Source organism: Talpa occidentalis, unplaced genomic scaffold (assembly GCF_014898055.3).
Source record: "Talpa occidentalis isolate TD23 unplaced genomic scaffold, MPIMG_talOcc4v2.1, whole genome shotgun sequence".
Taxonomy (NCBI): domain Eukaryota; kingdom Metazoa; phylum Chordata; class Mammalia; order Eulipotyphla; family Talpidae; genus Talpa; species Talpa occidentalis.
The window spans coordinates 141,110,550-141,131,997 of record NW_026555331.1 but is presented as its reverse complement, the minus strand read 5'-3'; the positions used below and the strand labels follow the sequence as shown (position 1 = coordinate 141,131,997).

At 47.8% G+C, this 21,448-nt stretch overlaps 1 protein-coding gene across 1 annotated transcript in view; it reads left to right on the top strand.

Annotated features, from left to right (window-relative positions):
- CHCHD3 (coiled-coil-helix-coiled-coil-helix domain containing 3) overlaps positions 1-11,355 on the top strand; it is a 256,091-nt gene extending 244,736 nt beyond the window's left edge. The window contains exons 7-8 of the mRNA XM_037513381.2: positions 204-339; positions 10,630-11,355. Of these exons, the coding sequence (XP_037369278.1) occupies positions 204-339; positions 10,630-10,653 (160 nt within the window). The 3' untranslated portion in view covers positions 10,654-11,355. The remainder of the gene's footprint in view (positions 1-203; positions 340-10,629) is intronic.
- Positions 11,356-21,448: the final 10,093 nt, after the last annotated feature.

Here is a 21,448-nt window from a genome sequence, read left to right as displayed (position 1 = left end):
GCAGAAGTCATTTCTCAGAAAGCATTTACCTTGTACGCATTTTTACTGTGGGAGCAATTTTGATCTTTCTTTAAAGACTAAAGAAAATTAGCTTTTTCCTACTTCTGCAACATTTGCATCCTATTACTGTTTTGTAGATTCTTTAGCCTTGATCTTCATTCCAATTGAAGACCATTTGTCTCTGGTTCTGCTTCTATTTGCAGGCGCTATGAGGCTCATCCCGTCTGCGCTGATCTGCAGACCAAAATCCTCCAATGTTACCGCCAGAACAACCAGCAGACCCTCAGCTGCTCTGCTCTGGCTGAACAGTACATGCGCTGTGTCAACCAGGCCAAACAGGTAGGTGCGTACCCTGTGCTGTTGGCACCAGGAGAATGGGAAGCCCAGTGCCCTGGGGCAGTGCTGAGGTCTGACTAGGCTAGTGCGTGTGAAAAATATAAACCAGACAAGTCATCCTCATCAAGAATGACAGTAACGGGTTGGTTGTCACCAACTCCTATTCTACTCAGTCCTCTCCTTGTGTCCAGCTCATTTTCTTGCAAAAGGGGAAAAAAAATGTTTACTAAAATTATGCAGTGCCCTTTTCTCCTCTCTATAATAATTGTATCTCTAGGGTCATCCCCTCATCTTCCTGGGCCAGTACTCAAAGCCAGCAAATAGGAAGCCCCCCAAGTTAAGGGACGCACAGCCTCAGCTCCATAGGCAGAAAGGAGTCTGGCTGAGACACTGGCTTAAAGAAAACAAAAGTCAAAAATCTAAAGCAGCAACTGACCATCAGTCTTACACCAGTTACAGAATCCACTCAGCTGGGCAGGGAAAGGGAAGTCAGAGATGGGATGTGGGAAACCAGCCCCATGGCATCTCCATATTACAGCCTCACGCTTCCCCAGACCCTTCATGTCAGATTAGTGAAATCCTCACAGGATGTGTGTTTTCTCTGGTTTCTGTGCTTTAGAAAGCTCACCGTAAACCCTGAAACATTTTCAATTGTCGCAAGTCACCAAATTGCCTATCATGTACCTGAGTTAACAGTGAATACGGGTTATTCTGAAAGACGAAGTTTGTAAAAGCCTTTACCTTTTTTGCTGACAAACCTTGACCTTCTAACCCACGGACACTAATGTCGGGGTCACACAGCGTGCCTTCTGCATTGTAACTTGCTGTTGCCATGTTATCACGCAGGGTAAATTTCTAACACTATAAATTGCTGATGGGAGGGTTGGTTTTGGCTGGAAGGCTGGAAAATCACAACAGCACTGGCCGAGAAAAGATAATCGAGAGTTATTAAAAGCCCATGTTGTCTTTAAAAGCCTCATGCTTGGGGCCTTTTCTGCTTCTTGCTCGTGGCGTCTCTTTGCAGCTCTTAGTATAAGCCAGGAATGCTTTTCTTTAAAGGCCTGTCAGAGAAGCAGAGCTGCTAATACCTAGTACATTTTATTTGTCCAAAGCAGCTTCTGAGATGCTCTTAACAAGACCTGACCTTTGGTGGTCATATGAATGGAAGCACTTGGGGCCTGGGTTCTTCTGACTTGATGTTAGTGCCACATCAGTGGTGTGGGGGTCAGTGCAGAGAAGACTGTGACAAAACCAATGTGGAGCGTGGGCATCTGGCACACCCACCTGCCTGTGTCCATGATGCAAGCTGTGATATTACTGAAGTGGCACCTGCAAGGGCCTCTGAGGCACTGGCTTCTTCCTACCTGGCCAGTTGGAGTGGTATGGTCTTCACCATGCCCGTGAGATCAGTGGTACAAGTTTGTAGAATAAAGCAGGAGTTGGCTTGTGCCAGAATCAAATATGCCCTGTGGTGCTTAGAGAGCTTGCCTTGGGCAAGTGTGCGCTTGTACCCAAGTCCTGTCTTCTGCCAGCCTGGCTTGTACCCAAGTCCTTTCTAATGCCATGGATGGCATTAGTGGCACAATTATTACAGAGGAGAGGACATTGGGTTACATCTTGCTTTTTCCTTCTTCCTACCCACCTGAGTGGCAGTGTGACTTAATATTAATTTTAGTGAATGTTTGTGGTGCCAGTTGTTTTCAACAGTTTTGTCTCTCAGAATAACCTGTATCCGATGGTTAAATCAGCTACTTGATAGGCCATTTGACAAACTGTGCCAGCTGAGAATTTGCTTCAGGGTTTCCAATGAGCTTTTTAAAGCATGGAAATTAAAGCAAGCCAACTAAACAGATCAAACATAAGTATCAATTTATTATTGATCGTAATGGTTCTAAAAGTCCTGTTCCTTCCCCACCCACCCAAACTGTAGTGTGATTTCATCTTCTTTTTAGTGAGGGTTTGTGGTGCCGATTACTTTCATTAACTCCTATGTTCGGCTACTAGGAAGTGAATGACACTAGCTGATAAAAAGTGAATGTCCACAAAGCCTTTTCACCCTGAGATGGGCCATAACCAAGAAATAATAATGCCTTGTATTTCTGTAGTACTTTAACTTTCAGGACGATTTCACATCCTTTCTCTTACTTGTTTTTATGACAACCTGAGATGTAAATAGAGATGGTTTTATGTTCACCATTTTACAGTTGAGAGAATCGAAACCCAGGGAAGTTATGACAGTAAATTTAACAGCAAGACCGAGCTATGCCTTATCATAAAAAGCAAAAAAAAAATAGGAGTAAGTTTAGTGTGTATGGATTTTGGGTCGGGTAAGTAAGTGTGTAGCAGGGGCATTCATATCCACAGAAATAAGGAAATGAGGGAAAATGAGATCAACCATCATAAAATAAAGGGGGAAAATTGAAGGTAATATGAAGTGACATATGATCACTTGAGCAGAGGAGCAGGTTTTACTGCTGCGAACAGGGGATTCTGGAGCTCAGCCCTGCTCCATTTTAAGGCCGCACCCGAAAGGCCAGAAGCAGGCTCTCTGTCAGTTTTGCCTTGAGCAAAACTTTTCTGTAGAGCCACATTTTCCTCTTCCTCCTCATGAAGCCCTCTAGCCTCCGACCCCAGCTGCCCTGTTCTCAGAGGAGGCCCCGATCACGAGAGTAACAGGGTCCTGACCCTTCAATTCTGCTTCTTTTGTTTCCTTGTTCGATCCGAAGAACAACCGAGACACACCAAACATGGTAACTACCAAACAGGACAACCGCCCATTAGGTCGCGTTGTCTGTTTCCGACGTAGCCCAAGAAGAGTTTTCCCTTTGGAATAATTCCAGCAGCCAAGCCCACTCCATTTGAAATGACTCATAAGGCGCGGCTTTCACTGGTTCCCTTGGGGCATTGTTCTGTAGACTAATAGGTTTTACTGATAGAACAATTTCCGGATATCCCTCAGCCTTCCTTTTCCTCGTTCGGCCACTTACATCAGTCTTTCTTCAGCCATTCTTCAGCAGTGCCTCATGCGTTGACATGAGACATTCAGGCTGTTACTTCCAGTGTCTTAAGTTACATGTTCTTCCTAAGAGTAAAGAGTTATTAAATTGCTCTAATCATGATGTCTGAGACTCAAGGGCTACTGCCTTGCCATATGAGATGCAGCATTTAAAAATGCAGGACGACACCAGTTGATCGACTTCTGTGTGTTTTATTTCGCATGTCTGCTGAGGTGCACAGCTTTCTGTAAACTTCCCAAGATTGAGTCACCTGTTCTCACACTGAAACCTGATTCCTCTTCAAGCATCTTGCTTCACTCACCTTACAGGAAGGAGCCCTTGCAGAAGAAAAACCATAGTGTTTGCCCACCAGTGGGCCAAAGTACGCCCGGTTTTTATTTATTAAAGGGAAGGAGAGGGCAGCATAGAAATGACTTACTCGTGATTTGCATTACCTTTGCTCCCTGGGACACCCCAGAACCTCTCAATGTACTGACAGAATCTAATGCTTAGAGGGGTAATGATTCTAAGCATCCCAGCTCTTTCCCAGTTCTGCCGCTATTGACAGAAAGGTTCTGAAGCTGGGTGGACTCTTGGGGAACATTCTGTGTTCACTAGAGGATAGAGGGGGTTTACAGGAATGCTGTAGCCAACATTCTCATCTAGTCTGGGTGACCAGGACTTCAGTGTCTTCTTTGTATTTAACATCTGAGCTGGGTAATCTACAGAGACAAGTTCTCTAGCTCTTTGTTCAGGACCGGTTCGAATTCCATGTATGAGAGCAGAGGTGGCGGGCACAGCACCCGTGGTCCTGAGCAGCTTGAATTAAAAATACACACGGGCAGTAGGACAAGCAGCACCTCTGTTTGGGGGGCCTCCTGCATGTGCCTCTGAGGTTTTGCAGTCAGCCATAACCGAGCAAACTGGGTGCTCCTGCGTGAGGGTTCACACCTGGTCTCTGTAGGCAGGAGGGAGGAAGGAGTCATGGAGCCTGGGTGACAAGGACACCCCCAACCAGTTGACAACTGTCACTTCCCACCCTTGGCTCTGCTGCTCCAATCACCCTGCTCCCCTATTTCAGGGGTCCCTTAGACACCCCGCTTCAGGCAGCAGAAAAATGAATCAAGAAGTTAACTTTCTAGATGGATCTATAGAAGCATGTTCTTGTGTTCTGAGGCTTCTTTATCATCCTCCCCTAATGACATTTATCAATTGCCCAACTGGGCAGCTCATCCTTGGGGTGACACTTGGGTGTTTGTGCAAGAGATTTGCCATCCGTCATGGGGCAGCCCTACGAATGTGCAGGCGCATCTAAGCAAACTGAATTCCACACGTTAACTCTGTTACCCGGGCCTCCTCCACCACAGGAATCCTTTTCTAAACTAGTTTCTGAGAGTTATAGTTGCTTGATGACATTGTCTTGTTTTAATCTGAGTTTAATAGAAGAAATATCACCATGGTAATAGACTTTCATTTTTCTTAACAGGTATTTCTTTTCTAGTGCTTATCCTTTAAGAGTTAGAACTGCAACGTGCTGGTGTTTTGTCTGTTGTTGCAGAGAGCTGTATAAACAGTTAATTACTTGTAACTTAATTTGAATATTACACAGTGGTATCTTTTAAAAGAAAAAGAAACAAGACCCAGGCCTAAAAAAGTTGACTTGTGTTGCCTCCAAAGCAGGAAGAATAAAGAACAGCACTTGCTGGGGGGAACAGGCAGATAGTGCAAACGAAATAAGTAGCTAATCGGATTTTCAGGGAGTCGGGGTGGCTCGTGGGGCACCGGCAAAGCTCACTTTGTGCTGCTTCTAAATTGAATTTATTGATTATTTTTCTGTCTTGAACACTCCCTGTGCCTCCTCACAGCTTCATCCTCTTCCACTTCCCACTACTCCTGCTCCTCCCTAGTAAAAATTTAGGAACTCCCAGGGCAAGTTCCCATTTCAGTTTTCCCTAAGTAAGCCTTACCCTTGTACAACCTTCCTGCTCCCAGCCCAACTTTATCAGGTCTTCTGCAGCCTTGTTGAGGTGCTGGGTGAGCAGAAACAAGCACTCTGAGTAGCATATTTTAAAAGAAAAGAGGAAAAAAACCCTATTTTTATTCTCTTTATCAAGATTGTTTACTAATCCAGGGTTGGGCCTCCCCTGGTGGCACAGCAGGTGAGCGCTGGGCTGGGAAGCTGCATGCAGCCTCTGCAATGCTGGTTCTATCCCCGGCTGCCAGCGAGGGTCCCACATGCCACGCAGACCTCTCTTGCCATGCCCGCCGCTCCCCTCCGCAGTGTGTTTTGTCAGTCTGCCTGTTCTGTTCCCTGCTCTGGCTCTGGTGAATTCTCTTATCCTCCCGCGCTTCTGACTGTACCCAGTGCTTGTATAAATAAATTAATTAAAAAATAATAATCCAGGGTTGCTATACATTCCCTTGTATGGAGACAGCAGGAGCTGAGCCCACTGTGATGACCAGCCTCTCCAGGAAAGCTGTGATTCAAAAGTCAGTTGAGAGATGGCCGGGTCACAAAAATATTGGAGGAAAACGGTTCAGTTCATTTTCATTAATGGAAGTGCCACACCTGGGCTCCAGGGATTTTGCCCTTTGACAGGAGTGGCCAGTCTTGCTTCCTCCCTTCCTCCCTCCCTCCCTCCCTCGTGGCTGGCATCTGAAGAGACCTGGGGGCAGGGCCTCCCTCCCTGCAGTTCTCTCCCTTTGGTGGTTTCCCCAGCTGTTTGCAAAGGCAGTTGCCGCAGGCCCGAATATGTGAATGATGAGCCAGTGCAAGGAATTTCTTTCTCCACATTAAGATTAAGTGTTAGCAGTTCCTTAAACGAAGGAAGCAATTTTTTATAACTTTGCAAATCTTCTCCCTGATTCTCAGGGGAATTTCCTATGTTAATTTATGCAGTGTTAAATTTATGCAGTGTTGAGATCCAGCCCCACAGCAGCTACTTACAGAACCAATAAGGAGACTACGGGAGAACCTGTGAGGTGGACCTTAAAGGACATGACCCTATAGGGCCTGAGGATCCCTTCAGCCAAAGGCCCTTGGTCCGGGTGGGAGCGGGCGTGACCGCATGGAGGTGCAGGCATAATAGCTGTTTTACCTATTAATTCATCATTTTAAAAATTCAACTTGACATTTTATCTGCTAATGTCCCTGAAAGAAGCAGGATGGTTTTGTACCTCCTCTGCCACGCTTTGGTGGCAAGTGAGTGCAGTTTGACAACATGAGTATGTTAGAGGGCATAATGAAGAGCACCCCAGGACCCCAAACCTGCCTGCTCTAAAACGGGTTCTGCCATCTGCAGCGTCAAGTCAAAACATACTCTTAGTGTGGAAAACCTTCACTAGAAAAGAACTTTAATACAATCAGTGTGCAATACAGGGAAGAGAAAGGATGTAGTTAAAATAGTTTTCCCATGAAACACCCAAAGTTACGTATCTCCTCGTGGGTAAATGCCCAGCCAAACAGGGTTGGCCCAAAGCGGGGCCACTGAGGCCCAAGAGCCTGCCACAGGTCTAAGGCACCTTCTGGTGGGAACCTGTATGAAGGGACAGAAGGGGCCAGGCAAATCTGGAAGGAAAGGAGCAATATCAGAACACAAGTCAAGATAAAGGCTGCCTCTGTCAGCCTCCGCCGGGTCTCTCACCCACGCCTTTGTCTCTTTGAAGTGTCTCCTTCCATGATCTACAAGCCCAAGGCTGAGAAGCAAGCCTGGCTGCTGCTTCACATCTTTTTGTTCCATGTGCCTCCTCCTGTGCTCTCCCAGATTTTCCTTCCTTCCTTTTTTCCCCAAGTCCTCCTCTTGGTCTTTTTTAGCTTTTCCTCCCTGCTCATCTACACCCTTCCTTGGGTGGAACAGGGAACCTGGAACGTCTCCTTTCCCTGGATGTCACATTGTTAAATTATAGACCAGTCCTGGTAGACACAGCCCAGCCCTCCTGTCTTCAGGTGTCACCAGCGAATCAGCCTGGCACAGTGCTGTCCTTGAGGACTAGCATTGTAATGCATGTAGCTTGGTGTTTTGTGAGTAAGCTTCTTTCCCTGGGTTATAGATTTGCTCAGAAGTGTTATTTTAGCATGCCTGTGTTAGGGCCTCCCTGGTGGCGCAAGGGGTTAAGCACCGCACTATGAAGCAATCCACAGCCTCTGCAGCACGAGTTCGATCCCTGGCCAGCCAGGGAGCAACCCACATGGCGCAGCAGACCTCTCCTGACTCGCCCACTGCTCCCCTCAGCAGTGTATTTTGGTCTGTCTGCCTGTTCTGCTCCCCACTCTGTCTCTGGTGAATCCTCTCACTCCCCGCATCTCTGGTCTATGCCCCAGCTCTTGTATGCATAAATAAATAAATCTTAAAAAATATATATAGTGTGCCTGTGTCAGACCAGCCCCACTAATCCTCAACCAGCCAGCGCCCTGTTGTCTGTCTTAGAGTCTGACATTCTTAGGGTTACATGATCCAGCTGAAAAATTATCCTTTGGTATTCGGTTGGGGTTGCAGGAAAAAAAATCATAAAAAGGTTCCCTGAACTCTTAAAAAACACTTTTATTGTTGCTTTAATTATGTTGTGGTCACTGGCTTATTTGGGGCATTGACCCAGAGCTGCAGGAGGAGGCACAGCCACGGCATCTCCACCAGGCCTGTGGCAGCTTCAAGCCGAAAGTGGTGTGTGTATCAGCCCCACAATGCCACACAGCATCGTTGGTGAAGACATCGTTCTCTTGAGAAACCAAATGCCCTTTCATGGCCTCGGTGTGCAGCTGCCCTGCTGCCCACCCACGCATGCTCATAGCATTGCGCTGAGGTGGTTTCTGGGCCTGGAATTTTTGAGTCTCCTTTCCACATGGTTAGAGAAACTTTCATGCAGATCGAGTCCCAAGGGTTGGAGGATAAATGAGGGGCTCTGGTCCTGGAAAACTGACTTGTACAGGAGTTTTAAGTTTCAGCTTTTCCAGCAAACACAGGGCTCACATGACCAGAGGTCTGAGCGACCAGAGATCGTCATGTGTTAGTTCTCGAGACGCCTCTCCATGGAGCAGTCTCCGCAGACCCTGCTTCGCCTTCCTGCTTCCTCTGCTTGCTGCCAGCCCCTCTAACTCATCTCCCCCTTATAGTCTTTTCTGTGTGCTTCCTCTGGCTTCCTGCCTTTACACCTGACACTCTGTTGGCGCCCTACGACTGACTCTTCTTAGAAACCCATCTCTCTGCTTATTAAAATAATCTGCCCACCCGTGGCCCAGTGTCCTCTTACTTGTCCTTCCACTTTCTCTTCACCCCTTTGTGGCAGTCATTTCTCCTTCCTCTTTGACTTGAAATCCTTGACCTCTCTTCCCAAGCCTGAATCTTCACTCTGGACATTCTCATCAGGGGTGTGTCCTCCCAGACTGGCCCTCCTCACCCCGGCCAGCACCTCCCGCCCACCACGCAGGCATCTTTCTCTGCCCCGCCTGCCTTCCTGTCACGAGGTTTCCACCGAAGCTTGGATGTCACCATCCTAATGTCTCTTTCTGTGTCTTTTTATGACTCATCTATTTCTTGCCCCCAGCCTTGCTTGATTTGTCATATATACCTTTTTCCCAACGTGCATAGTGTGTGTGTGGTTGGTACGCTTTGAAAACACAAATACTCCTCCCTGGTCTGTCTGCCTGTGGACACTCCTCTGGTCATCCACTGTGTAAGGGTGCTGGGGTACCTGTCCTAAATGTCGCTCTCCTTTAAAGGCCTTTGATGGACTCCAGGCCTGCCTCTCTCCTCCATCCTCCAAGCACCCTGCGCCTGTCCCCACTCCCTGCCCTCCCCGAGCCCACCCACCTCCCGTCTGCCCATCCAGTTGACTCTTGAACAACTTGGGCTAAGGGCACTGAGCGCCCATAAATGGAAACTCCGCATGTAAAGCTTGACTTCCCCGAAACTTCTGGAAACCTTACTGATAACAGTTAATGAACACATATGTTGCATGTATTACATGTTGTATTCTCATAGTAAAGTCAGCTAGGGACCAGAAATGTTATTAAGAAAATCACAAGAGAAAATACATTTAGAGTAGTGCCTGGTACTTATCAATACCATTAAGTTAATGTCTGTTTACAAGAAAATCCGGGCAGGAGTGGATGCCTGCAGCTCAGATGGTGCTGTTCAAGGGTTCCCTGTACTCTGTCCCTCGAGAAAGGCCACTCCTTTGAACTGCACCTTCTCTGGAAGAGTCCACAAGACACTGGGCAGCAGGGGGAAGGAAGGAATTCCTTCTTCCTTTATATTCTTTTGTTCTTCCTGAATGAATACTGTGTGTATGTATATTCAGTAAAATAAAGTTTTAGTATTTGTTTAGCAAATATATAAAAAATAGCAAATTACTGCTGGTACTATGGATCAGTGTCCCACGGAATATGTGTATTGGTTTCCCCATAGCAACAGAGTCCAGGCAGTGAGTGCCTCAGAGCTTGTTTAAAAACCTTGGCAAATAAAGTGGCCGGAAGGGTGAAGATTGAAGGGAAGAAGAAAGCATGAAGAGGAACTAGAGGCCACCTCTGGCCTGACCTAGTCTCCTCTTCCTGAGTGGTTTCAGAACTAAAGCATCACTTTTCTCTGCTGCGTGACCCCAAAGAACGGAGATGATTGACCCCGCCCCGGGTAGCCACAGAATCGCAACGTGGCAGAGTCCTTGCTGCCACCACCCACATCAGCAAGTGACTCGACAGAATACGGAGGCCGTTGCTGCAGTAGAGGAGGGCCACTTCCCAAGGCCAATGCTTGCGCGTGGCTGCTACACTTTGTGGGTACATGTATCCAGCATGTGCTCACCTGGATGCCCCCCGCCTACCCCCAGCATCTTCAGCAGGGACATCTGCATTCGGCCTAGAGTGGATAAGCATTTCAGGGAGAGAATCTTCTTCACTTGAGAGATGCCTTCTCAGAGCCTTTGCAGCTTTACCTTCACCCCACCCCACCCAGCCACCCCTGCCACCATGGCCATGGCTCGCCTTCCCCCTTCACTCTTGCCCCCAGGAATGCTCCCACACCTTTCCAGGGGTCTCTGGTAGCAAGATAGCACATAGCCACCCTCCGGGCCACCCTCGCCCTTAGCATTTCAGCCATTCCGTGTCATTTCGGGGTGCTGCTTGCCTGAGCAAGGGAGCTCATTAAAGGTAGTGGTGTTCTGAGACCAGAAGGCACACGTGCCTCGCTTCATGTGTTTTTGAAGTCGATCTTTGAAAAGCAATACAAACAGTCCAACATGGTCACAGCCATCTGGGGATCCTTCCCTTCTGGTGCTAAAACTTTTGTTTCTGTTTCTCTTGCAGAGCAAGCTTGAAAAGGGAGGATAAAATCAACCTCAGAACCAGCAAAACTCCTTCAACATTAATTCCAGAGGTGGAACTTTTTTTTTTTTTCCCTAGTAAGAAAGCAACCCATGTGAAGAGAGACAGTAAAGAGAATCAGCAGAGGGCAGGTTCAACAGCAACACGTCACCATTTGATCGACAGTGGTTGGCAATGCCAAGGCCGAGATCAGGGAGCACCGTCAAGCACACGCCCCAGTGGTCACCCACCCTATTTCTGATGATTAAAAGAGAAAGGCAGCCCTCTCCTCCTTCCGTATTTCTGTTCAGCTCTCTCCTAACCAAGCGCCATCATTTGGTGGACGCACCATGCTGACAAGCCAATGGGGGGAGCTAAGTTAAATGGAAAGGGGAGAGGCGAGGGTAAACCCCCCCAATCTTGGGGCAACCGTTTTGTAGATGGGGCACGTGTCCATTTTCTTTCTTTCTTTTTTCTCCCTTGACTAGACAAGAGCTATTTCATCTTAACTTATTATGGTGATCATGTAAGTAAGAAGACAAAAAGAATAATGTTTATGATTGCAAGTGAAAGAAGGCATTTTTTTATCAACATAGAAAGGCAGCCTTGGCTTATACAACCTCTTCTCTATCATGAATACTGACATCTTTACTTCACTCGCTATCAATAATAAATATATTTTCTGACGAAGACTGGCATTGTAGCCTGGAGCCTCGAGTATTCTTTCTCTGGGTTAGAGGGTTATGCTGATGGGAACTGAGTTGCTTTATGTTGCCTTTAATTTGCATTTGTGCTGTACCTTTCCTCTAGAAAGCTCCAGAAGCACTTTGTGGAAACCCAGGCAGGTAAGTAAGTGATCCTTATCGCTTGGCTCTCTGCTAGGTGGGACTGAGGGCGACCTTTGTAGATTACATCAACCTTCTTTTCTTTGGGATGACTTAAGTCATCCTGCCTGGGGCCAGAATTAGATTAGATCCCTTGGTGCGGAACTGCAGACCCTGCAAAGCTAGGGAAATGTATCTTAGATGGGGGGAAAAAAACTCTGAATTTGGATAAGTGGGAAATGAGTGTTTACACTGATGCTGAATAGCAAAGCCTTCCCTGGTCAGAGGAGAGAAAACGCTGGAGATTTGTGATGTCATTTAAATCTCTCCTGTCAGTAGAACTTTTATTTTGTTAGAGAGAGAGAGAATTTAGCAAGATTAAAAATATAGATTCTGGAATTAGCTGCATCTGTGCTCAGATGTGGCTCTGCCTCTTAGCAGTTTGTAGGGGCTCACCTAGTCCTCAGACCACCCAAGCCTTGGAGTCTCCAACTGAGAATGTGAGGGAAATAGAAGAACCTGCTTGCTGGGCAATGAGGAGTCATTGCTTTCCACATGCATTCGGCCAAGTCCACACAGGTTGGTGTTAGCTTGTGTGATTACTCGGTAAGCTGGTATTTGGAGTTGGGGGATAGAAACAGTATCCCCACCCAAACGCTTTACTCACAGAAAGTCAGGATGAACACAGCCTGATCGGGGAAGCTTTCCGCCCACCCCCTCTAGTGTGTGATTCATTTCTTTTTTTCCTTTTTTTAAGATTTTATTTATTTTTGTGTAGAAGAACTGGGGTGTAGGTCAGAGGTGGGGCGTGAGAGGATTCACCAGAAACTGGGGGACAGAACAGATCTACTGAAATACACTGCTGATGGGAGCCTTCCCATGTGGGGCACCTCCTTGGCCAAGGAATGAACTCAGGCCTTCATGGTGATAGCGGCTGAGACTGTACCCCTAGGCCACCGGGGAGGCCCCATGTGTGATTCCTTATTCATCTCAGCCCCTAACTTGCCTCCATGTGAGTGGCAACCTTGTGCCTGCTTGTGGACACACCTGCAGACCTAAAGTCCATTCTGAGTGGCGTTGGTGGCACTCCTGCCCTGATTACTGAGAGACTCTCGGGTTACTGTTTAATGGGAATTTTCTGTTTGGGATTGGCTTGTGTTTATGGCGCAAAATAAGCCGAGTTTGCTTCCGTGTGAACGAAGCAGCGTGGGCAGCTCGAGTTACAGCACGCAGGGCAGTGCCCACGTGGCCAGGCGACGCGCTGCCTGGGAGAAGTAATAGGGCCACGGAAACAAGGGCCTGCCTGGCGACTCTCTATAGTGTTTGCTAATCAGCTACCTCAGAATTCCCCTCTGTGCTGTTTTGTAATGTAGAGCCAGGAACTTGGCACGTCCCAGAATGCCGGTCTCACTGGCAGAGAGCTGCGGCAGTGAAGAGTCAGACACGGGCAGACAAGTTAAATTCATGGAAATGGGACAGTGGTTTGTTGGGACCATTCCTGGCCTCAGGTATCAGTTTATCACTCTGATAAATATGGGGGAGACATTTACTTTGGGGGAAATAAGAGGTGAACCGATGTCTGTTTCCACGCCAGGCCAGACCTCCCCAATGCCTGCATCACAGCTCTGTCCTGGTCGTTGTTAACGTCCAGACAACTTCTTGGGAAGCATGTTGTGACAGAGGAGGCCTGAGGGATGACAGTTCCAATCAGCTAATTTCTCCATTAGGCAGAACACACCTTGAACCACCACCATCCACCCAAGAAGAGTAAAGTGTCTTGAAAGCTGGCCAGATGTTATCACTCTAAACAAATGTCTGGTGAACTTCTAGAGTACAGCTGCGTGGATCCAGCGCAAGGCCTCTCTTTGAACAGTCAATCACTTATTAGAGGAAACTTGCCAACATGCAGCGATTTAAAAATCACTGACTGATCACTAATAGCAAATGTGGAGTGCTGACAGCCAGATGCCGAGGCCTGCTGGCCAGCCAGGAGCTGCCTCTCCGGCAGATCTAAGCAGCGTTCTGCTTAGAACTGGACAATCAGCCCCGCTCTCTGGCCAAGGAACCGGGGACCTGTGGTTCCGAGCGTATTATCTTTCAGCCCAAAGTAGAATTGCTTTTCCCAGAAACCCTCAGTTTAATTCTCCCCCTCACTTCAGCCATAGGAACTGACCCTTTCAGGATTGAAGAATTAGGGCCATTGAGAGCAATTGAAAGGGCAGCCATAACTTACAGCGATTCAAACCAAACAAGCTGAAAAAGAGTGTTTTGAGTTAATATTCTTGAAAAGCTGTTGGAAGGGACAGTTCATAATCACTTTCTCGGTCGATGTGTCCCTACTTCCCCAACTTCTCATCCATTTCTCTGCTTCCTCCCTCTCCACCTTTGCTTCGCTAGCTGTTCCTGTAGGTTTAAACTTTTGTCACCCTTCTTGGTCTTTCAGGCCCCCACCTGAGAGCTAGGATGGGCTTGCAAAGGACATCGTCTTGGGTGCAGGGTCCTGGACGCTTGTACCTGTTCCACGGCCATTAACTCTTGGGATGAGTCACCTCTTGGGTTTCTAATGGACAATGGCCCTTATATATTGTAGGGTAAGGTAAAAAGTATCAGGCTTTTCTGCCCTCCCACCATTAGGATGGATGAGGGAACCCTGTGGTCCCGAATGCATGCCTGATGGCGGGCACCCGGAATAGGTGTGGGCCTAGGTAGATGGGATTCACCTGGGCTGAGACTGGGCTTTTAAGGGCGGCATCACGGGGACGCCAGCAGAAGCCGAGAGAGAAGCTGAGAGAAGCAGCAGCAGAGAAACGAAAGCAGAGAACCACGAGAGAGAACCCAGAAAGAGTAAAGACTTGCTGGGGGCTGGGACGCCTGCCTGCACCCCTGCCTGCCGTGTACCTAGGAAACCCCAATAAAAGCCTGCAAAAGCCACTGAGGCTCCAGGACTCTTTCCTCCTTCACCCCGTCTGCATGGGATCCTAGAGAACCTGCCCCGTGTCTTCCTGCCCCTACATGTCTATACATTTGTAGACATGATCTTTTCCATCATAACTTCGCCACCCTCCGAGTCCTCACTGAGGCACATACTTAGCACCACTCAATGTAGCAGTTTCTTGTATTTGCAGTTCTTGCTTTATAAACCAGGTAAAGGGAATTTTAATTCTCTAAAGAAAGAAAAACTAAACTTGTATTTAATTCTTCTGTGAACTTTGTGTTTTTCCTCAATTGGTGATTCCCGGGGAGGGGGGGAGGCGAGAGGGGGTGTCTTCGCATCCCTTGTCCCCAGGGATTTACTCAGAGCCGACAGTTCTGCTCTAAAACATCTCCCTGGGACAGGCAGCCCCCGGGGAGGAGGTGGCCGTGGTGCTAGCGCTGTGCGTCCTACACCTGCTGGTCAGCTCAAGTCCACGGTTCCAGACCTTTGCTTTAGCCTCTTCTCCCACTGGACCCCGAAGGGAATGCAAAATGGTGCAGGTTTCGGTTTTTGCTCGCTGTCCTTCCCTCAATGCACTTGATGCCGGAGGCGCCAACCAACACTGAAGGAGGGAAAAGGGAGATGAAGGGAAAGCTAAGGACTTGACTGTCCGCGAGCGGAGCATTGGCTTGGGGAACCAAGGCTGAGTGGCCAGAGGGCCGGGCGTTACTCCCATAAACTTTAACTCTCTAGCCACAGTCGTTGCGAACCCGCTAGCATATGAAAAGTTCTTCTTAGTTATTTCAGTTTCAAAGATCTGGACATATCCATTTTACTATCATCCTCAGCATCCTGGGGACGAGAGAGCAGTGGGTGATTTTTCAGGTTCAGTGACATCGGAAAGTTCGAGGCTTCCCTTGTATTCCAAGGAGATGGCCTCCAGCCTGGCCCTGCCCTGCAGAGCCCGGCCCTGCTCCCCAGCACTGCTCCCTGAATGATGATGCATTGAGCTGATGAGCGTTGAAGGCAAAATGATCCGTCCCCCTAGACCCAAATGAGTCACCTTGCTCGTCTGACACGGTCCCATACACTAAGACTTTTCATTCCTTACACACAGCACTGGATAGCTTCAGGAAGTTTCTTTTCTTTTTTTTTAAGATTTATTTATGTATACAAGAAATAGGGTATAGGTCAGGGGTATGGGGGTGAGAGGATTCCCCAGAGACAGAGTGGGGAGCAGAACAGGTGGATCCACTGAAATACACTGCTGAGGGGAGCGGCGGGAGAGACAGGAGAGGTCTGCTGTGCCATGTGGGTTGCTCCCTGACCAGCCGGGATCTAATTCGTTCGGCAGAGGCTGAGGACAGCTTCATAGTGCTGTGTTTAACCCCTTGCGCCACCTTTCAGAAAGTTTCTATTTCATTACATCCCACGGCCCAGAGTGGATTGTAGGTGTGGGGGAAAATGACCAGCCGCCTAATTCTCTTACCTCCAGGCTGATGTCTGAATGAAGAGGATGAAATTTTTTATTTCGTGTTGTGCTGGCTCCTTGCGCCTCCAGCCTCCATATTGCTAGCGGAACCCCCACAAAAGCAGTCGTATTACTTTAGGGAGAAAGCAAAAGCTAGCATCCGAATCAAAGGACGATTCCTCTTTTCCTATCAGGAGTCTGATTCTTCCTCCCTCTGGGCCTGCGGTCTGATCACGTGCCCTGTATTTTAGGGGGACAGTCCACCAGTGTTAGACCCAGTTTGGATTCTGGAAATATGGTCTCCCATATTTATACCTTTTCAGTTAAAGAAAGTAAAAGTTAAACTGAAAATTGAAAGTATTAAGTTCAGTCCCTGAAACACCCTCAAACCAAGTCAACTCTAGATGGAAAACAGCTAGACCTCAATCTAATGAAGTGCTCCGAGCCTCTTGAAGGGAGTCTGATTAGGCCAGGCCGCCACGCACTTCAAAGATTTTCCCATGCCGAGCAGCCTGACTCCCCTCACCTCTCCGCACCCCCCTCCTCCGGCTCCCTGAGGCCTCTCCTGGGAGGACCCTTGCTGGGCTGTGGTCACTGTCACTTTGCTGAGAGGGCAGTCTGCTTGGAATAGAACCAGCCTTCTGAGTAAATTACTTTTCCATCATGGCTTTTAAATGCAAATGTGGAAGCCAGAGGTCACTAGCCCGGAGTGGAGTGCCAGCCTGCCCTAGCTGGCACTCCCGGGATGGACTCCAAGTGCCCCATATTAGGGGAGCCTCTTGCACGCCTTCTCTGTCAGATCTGCCCTTTGGCCAGCCGCTGCCAGCCCCTCCTCCATGGAAACTCTCCCTGTGGGGAGTAGGGGCCAGGGCCAGATAACGGGCCAGCTGCTTTTCGGCTGCCTGTCATTGTCGGAGAGACTGGGGGAAGCCATTTATTCATCTCAGCCACAGGCCTCAGTGTCTGTCAGTACACACCCGAAATGCAGGGCCAGGCTGCAGGTGTTAGCTTTGCCCTGCATCTCCCAGAGGGAAGGTGCACCCTCAGCTCAGAAGCAGGGCCGCAGCGCCACGACGACAGTGCTGCACCTGCAGCTGAAGTGGCGGTGTTCGGAGGCAGCCCGCCAGGCCGAGCTGGGAACGGCCCTTCAGCAGAGGGTGGATTGGATGTCAGTGTTGTATCAAGTTGCTGTGGGCAGTTTATTTTGAGGTACCTCAATGCTCTTCAAATGCCTTTACAGCAGCACCTGTTCAATGAAAACCCAAAATAGGAGTCCTGCTACACACACACACACATACACACACACCCCTTTCACACTGAACCTCATAATCTTGGTGACCGAGCAGAGGTGTCCTTCCTTCTAAAATGAATCTATCAGTCAAGTCAGAGAGAGATTATTGTAGAGAAGCAGAAAAGGGGTTATGAGTCCCCAGGAAGATGATGCTGTTTCAGGAACATGAGAAATTACTGTCCTGAGTGTTTAGAGCCACTTTCAGCTTCCTCCTCGTTACGGGGCTGGCTTGTTCCAGGCGTCAGGGATACCAGGTGATCCACATGGTGCACAAGTTTCTAAGGTTCTCTTGAAGAACAGAAAGGGAGGGTTTGCTCTCCTGGAGCCATTATCAAGTTACACTCATAAAACGTATGACATGGAACAGACCAGAACAGTGTAGAGTCCGGAAACAGACGATGCTCCATCAGTGGGTGGCTGGTTCATAACCAAGGTAATAAAGTAGGTCTGGGGGAAAGACAGTTCTTTCAGAAATACATGTGGTACCAGGTGGTTTGTTTATGCGCATGAGTAAAGGGAAACTGGATCCTTAAAATAAGCAAAAGTCTAAAGCTTCTAGAAAACAGCATAGAAAAAAGGAACTTCATGGTCTGACCATAGCAAACATTTCTTTTTTTTTTTCTTTTTTTTTATAATAAATTTTATTTTTATATTCCCCATACAATTGCAACCCCCTTATTTTGGCCCCAATCCCTCCCCTCCCGCCCCCTACCCCCCATAGAGTGTCTCTGGTTTATAGTTTTTTTGTTGATTTTGATTTTGGAAACATTTCTTAAATACAAAACAAAATACCATAATGGAAAAGACTGGTAGATCTGATTACTCTGAAATTAAGAATTTCTGTTCATCAAGACAGCATGAAGAGAGAAGGTATTTGTGAAGCCGACAGCCTACAAAGGGTTCACATCCAGACTATATAAAGAACTACAAATCAGTAAGAAAAAGACAACCGAACAGAAAAAGGAGCAAGCGACTGAAATAAGCACTTCACAAAAAGTAAATATCTAAATGGCCAATAAGCATATGAAATGTACTCAACAGCATTGCTAAATAGGGAAATGCAAATTAAGCTCACAATGAGATGCCACCATTTATCTACCAGAATGGCAAAAATTAAAAAGATGGAAAATACTGAGTGTTGACAAGGATGTGCAGCAACTAGCGTTGAATGCATTGCTGGTAAGAGTGCAAATTGGTACGACCGATTTGGGAAATGATTTGACATCGTCTCTTAAAGTTGAACACATTGTCTTAGTTATGGCAAATTACCGTAGATGACTGGGTAGCTTATAAACAACAAAAATGTATTTCTCACTGTTCTGGAGGCTGGAAGTCTAAGCTCCAGGTGCCAGTTGATTTTTATGAGTATTAACCCCATCCATACTCATGCACTCCACCCTCATCACCTGATCACCTCCCATGATGGCCACCTCCGAGTTCCATCACATTGCGGACTAGGTTTCCACACACGAATTTGGTGGAACATAATCAGTCTGTAGCACGTATCGAGTGACCTGGCAACCCCACTCCTAGTTACATGCCTAGAGATTGTTCACTAGCACTCAAAATAGCTACACAGTACAACCAAGCAGATGTGTATCACAGCAAAAAGGACAAACATGGCGGTGCATGGAATATTCCACAATAATACAAACATGGCTGCCCATAATCATGGTAGGCTCCCAAACTAGGGTGCAGAAGAAGCCAAGGACTAGAGAGTTAAACAACAACGACATGTTGTAGAATCCCATTCACACAACTTCTTCAAAATGCAACAGTGTTTATGGGAGGATGCTTAAGTGGTGAGACTATAACAGGAGGTAAGAAAGTATTATAATTGGGCAAAAGGTACTTTTCTAGTGGCCAGGGTGGGACTGATGGAAGGAACACAAATGGTCTTCTAGGGGCCTTGTAATGTGACTTTTTGCCTGAGTGGTTAATGGATGTATTTATATCGTGACTTGTACATTTCTGTTTTATGTACTTGACCGTGTGTCTCCTTTTTCACACAATGATTAGAGAAGCTCATTCCCATGACAAAGTCACTTCTACCCCCTTGATAACACCTGCTAGTGAGCTGACATTAGTCGGAGGAATTTCTGAGCCAGGCACTATATTGAGCATTTTCTACACATTTTTCTCTTCTATGATCCTATAAATGAGGTACTTTTATTCCCCTCATACAGGTAAGGAAACCAAGGGTTACAGGTGTTGAGTAACTCGCCAAGAGTCCTACAGACAACAATTGGGAACCCAATTCTGTTCTCCCCAGGAGTCTGGCTTTTAACTGCTGTGTGTTCTCTGCACAAGCGTCATCTGGTCACTAAATCTTTAGGGCAACTCGGCTCATTGGGAACCTCCAGATTCCCCGAGGCATCTAGTCCCGTGCTCTGTACAGCCTCCGAGAGATGTCAAGTTGAATGAGCAATGAATAAAAGCTGTGTTCTTTCCCCCACTTGCTCTGATGTACCGGGTGCAGTACTGCAAGATTTCTTGCCTGTGCAAAGTGACTGAGATCTCAAGCGGAGGAAAAATAACAGGAAAACCTCCTGCTTGTGGCTGATGCTAGTTTTGCTTATTGGGGTCTGTCAGACAAATTTCCTGCTTCCTTTTTTCACTTTCTCTGCGCTTCAAGACATCTGCCCAACTGCACTGCGTTCTCTTCCTGCACCTGCCACCCAGGAAGCAGTAGATGGAGAAAGGCCGCCTGGCAGTGTGTGCACCCTGCCGCTGCTGCCTCCAGGGGGTGCCCCAGGTGCAGCCACTCCCTGGCCCAGGTGACTGGGCTGGTGCAGGGTGCAGAGCCCAGGCATTCTAAATAAAACCCCTTGTTCCACATTGCTGCTGCATTCCCAAGGTCTTCTGAGGCAAAAGGACTTCAGGTGGAAAGTAGCTATGGGTCTGGAACTTTCAGGCCCTGGCCAGTGGCAATTTGTCCCTGGCTTTGAGCTGTAAGTATTCGGACCTACGGGTCTGAAGCAGCTATTTGGGGATCCCTGCGTTGCCAGCTCAGCCTCCTGGCTTCATTATCCTTTCCCAGCTGCTAAAGAGGACAAACAAACAACAAAAGAAATCAACCCTTGAAAACTCTACACATATTCTCCTAGATGATTTGTCCACAACCTCGGGTTGTGCAAAATAGCCTGTCATTTACAATCCCCCACCCCCTCCCGAACTGAGTGCCCCTCCCAACCAACGCCCCTCGTGTTTGTCACCTGGGCCTGAAGTGGAGGAGACCCCCCCCCCCGCCCACCCACCTGACGTTGCCCTTGCTCACCTGGCTCCATTTGGGTGTGAGTCTCAGAGCCAGAACGTGAGCTAATGCTTTGTTTTATAGACAACTTGAAGCCACACAAATAATGACTTCAGAGTGGGAATTCCTGGCGTAAACAGGCTCCAGGTGGACTGTCACATCCTTCAGGAAAATCCCTTTAAACCTGTAGAGGGTGGCGTAAAGGTCAAGGTCTCTTAAGACCTTTCCCTGGCATGTCTTGGCCCAGAGATGATGAGCGGTGCTCACTGCACCCCGCCAGTCAGCAGCCTCCTTGCCACGTGAAAACTTGAGCTGCTTCCGGTTCAGGTGCCAAGTCTTGCAGGGCAAACTAGCCTTCCCTTTCTAGCCACAGGGATGACTCTTGCTCAACCCAAGTCCATCACAGAGATCTTTTTCCCCTGCCCGGGGATTGGCTCGGGAATGGACGTGCATCGTGCTTTCGGCCAACAGGGTGGGAGGGAAGGTTTCTGAGCACTTCTGAGAAAGCTAAAAAGCCTGGTGAGACTGGCCCCTAGACCCTGATGTCCTTGATGTCACTGTACAGGTGGAGACCTGGAGCATTGGTGTCACCTGGTGATGATGAGGTGACAGGCCTGAGTTTGGGGGAGAGCCAGGATGTCAGCTAAAACAGCTATGCCGCTGGACCTCTAGTTACAGGAGGGGATTTCACGTGTGGGTGAATAGGGTTTGCTGTTACCAGTAACTGAAAACCTCCTAACTGATATGTCTGCATCCTACTCTGTTCTCCTTCCATCATTAAAGCACCCAATCCAGGCTGGCTTTTTCCAAAGCAGGGCTGGGGTTTTAATAATACCCTTATATTGTATCGCTGAGTCTCTTTCTCATTAAATGCTCAGTCAAGGCTCAACTTTTCATCTCTAACCACGGAAGGAACAGTGGGAAATGAAGTCCTCAATCAGGTACATCAGAATCACATGAGAAATGAACAAGGGAGGTGAATAGACATTTCTCCAAAGAAGAGGTGCAAATGGCCAGCAGCACATGAGGAGATTTCAATTTCAATCATTACTGGGGAAATGCAAGTCAA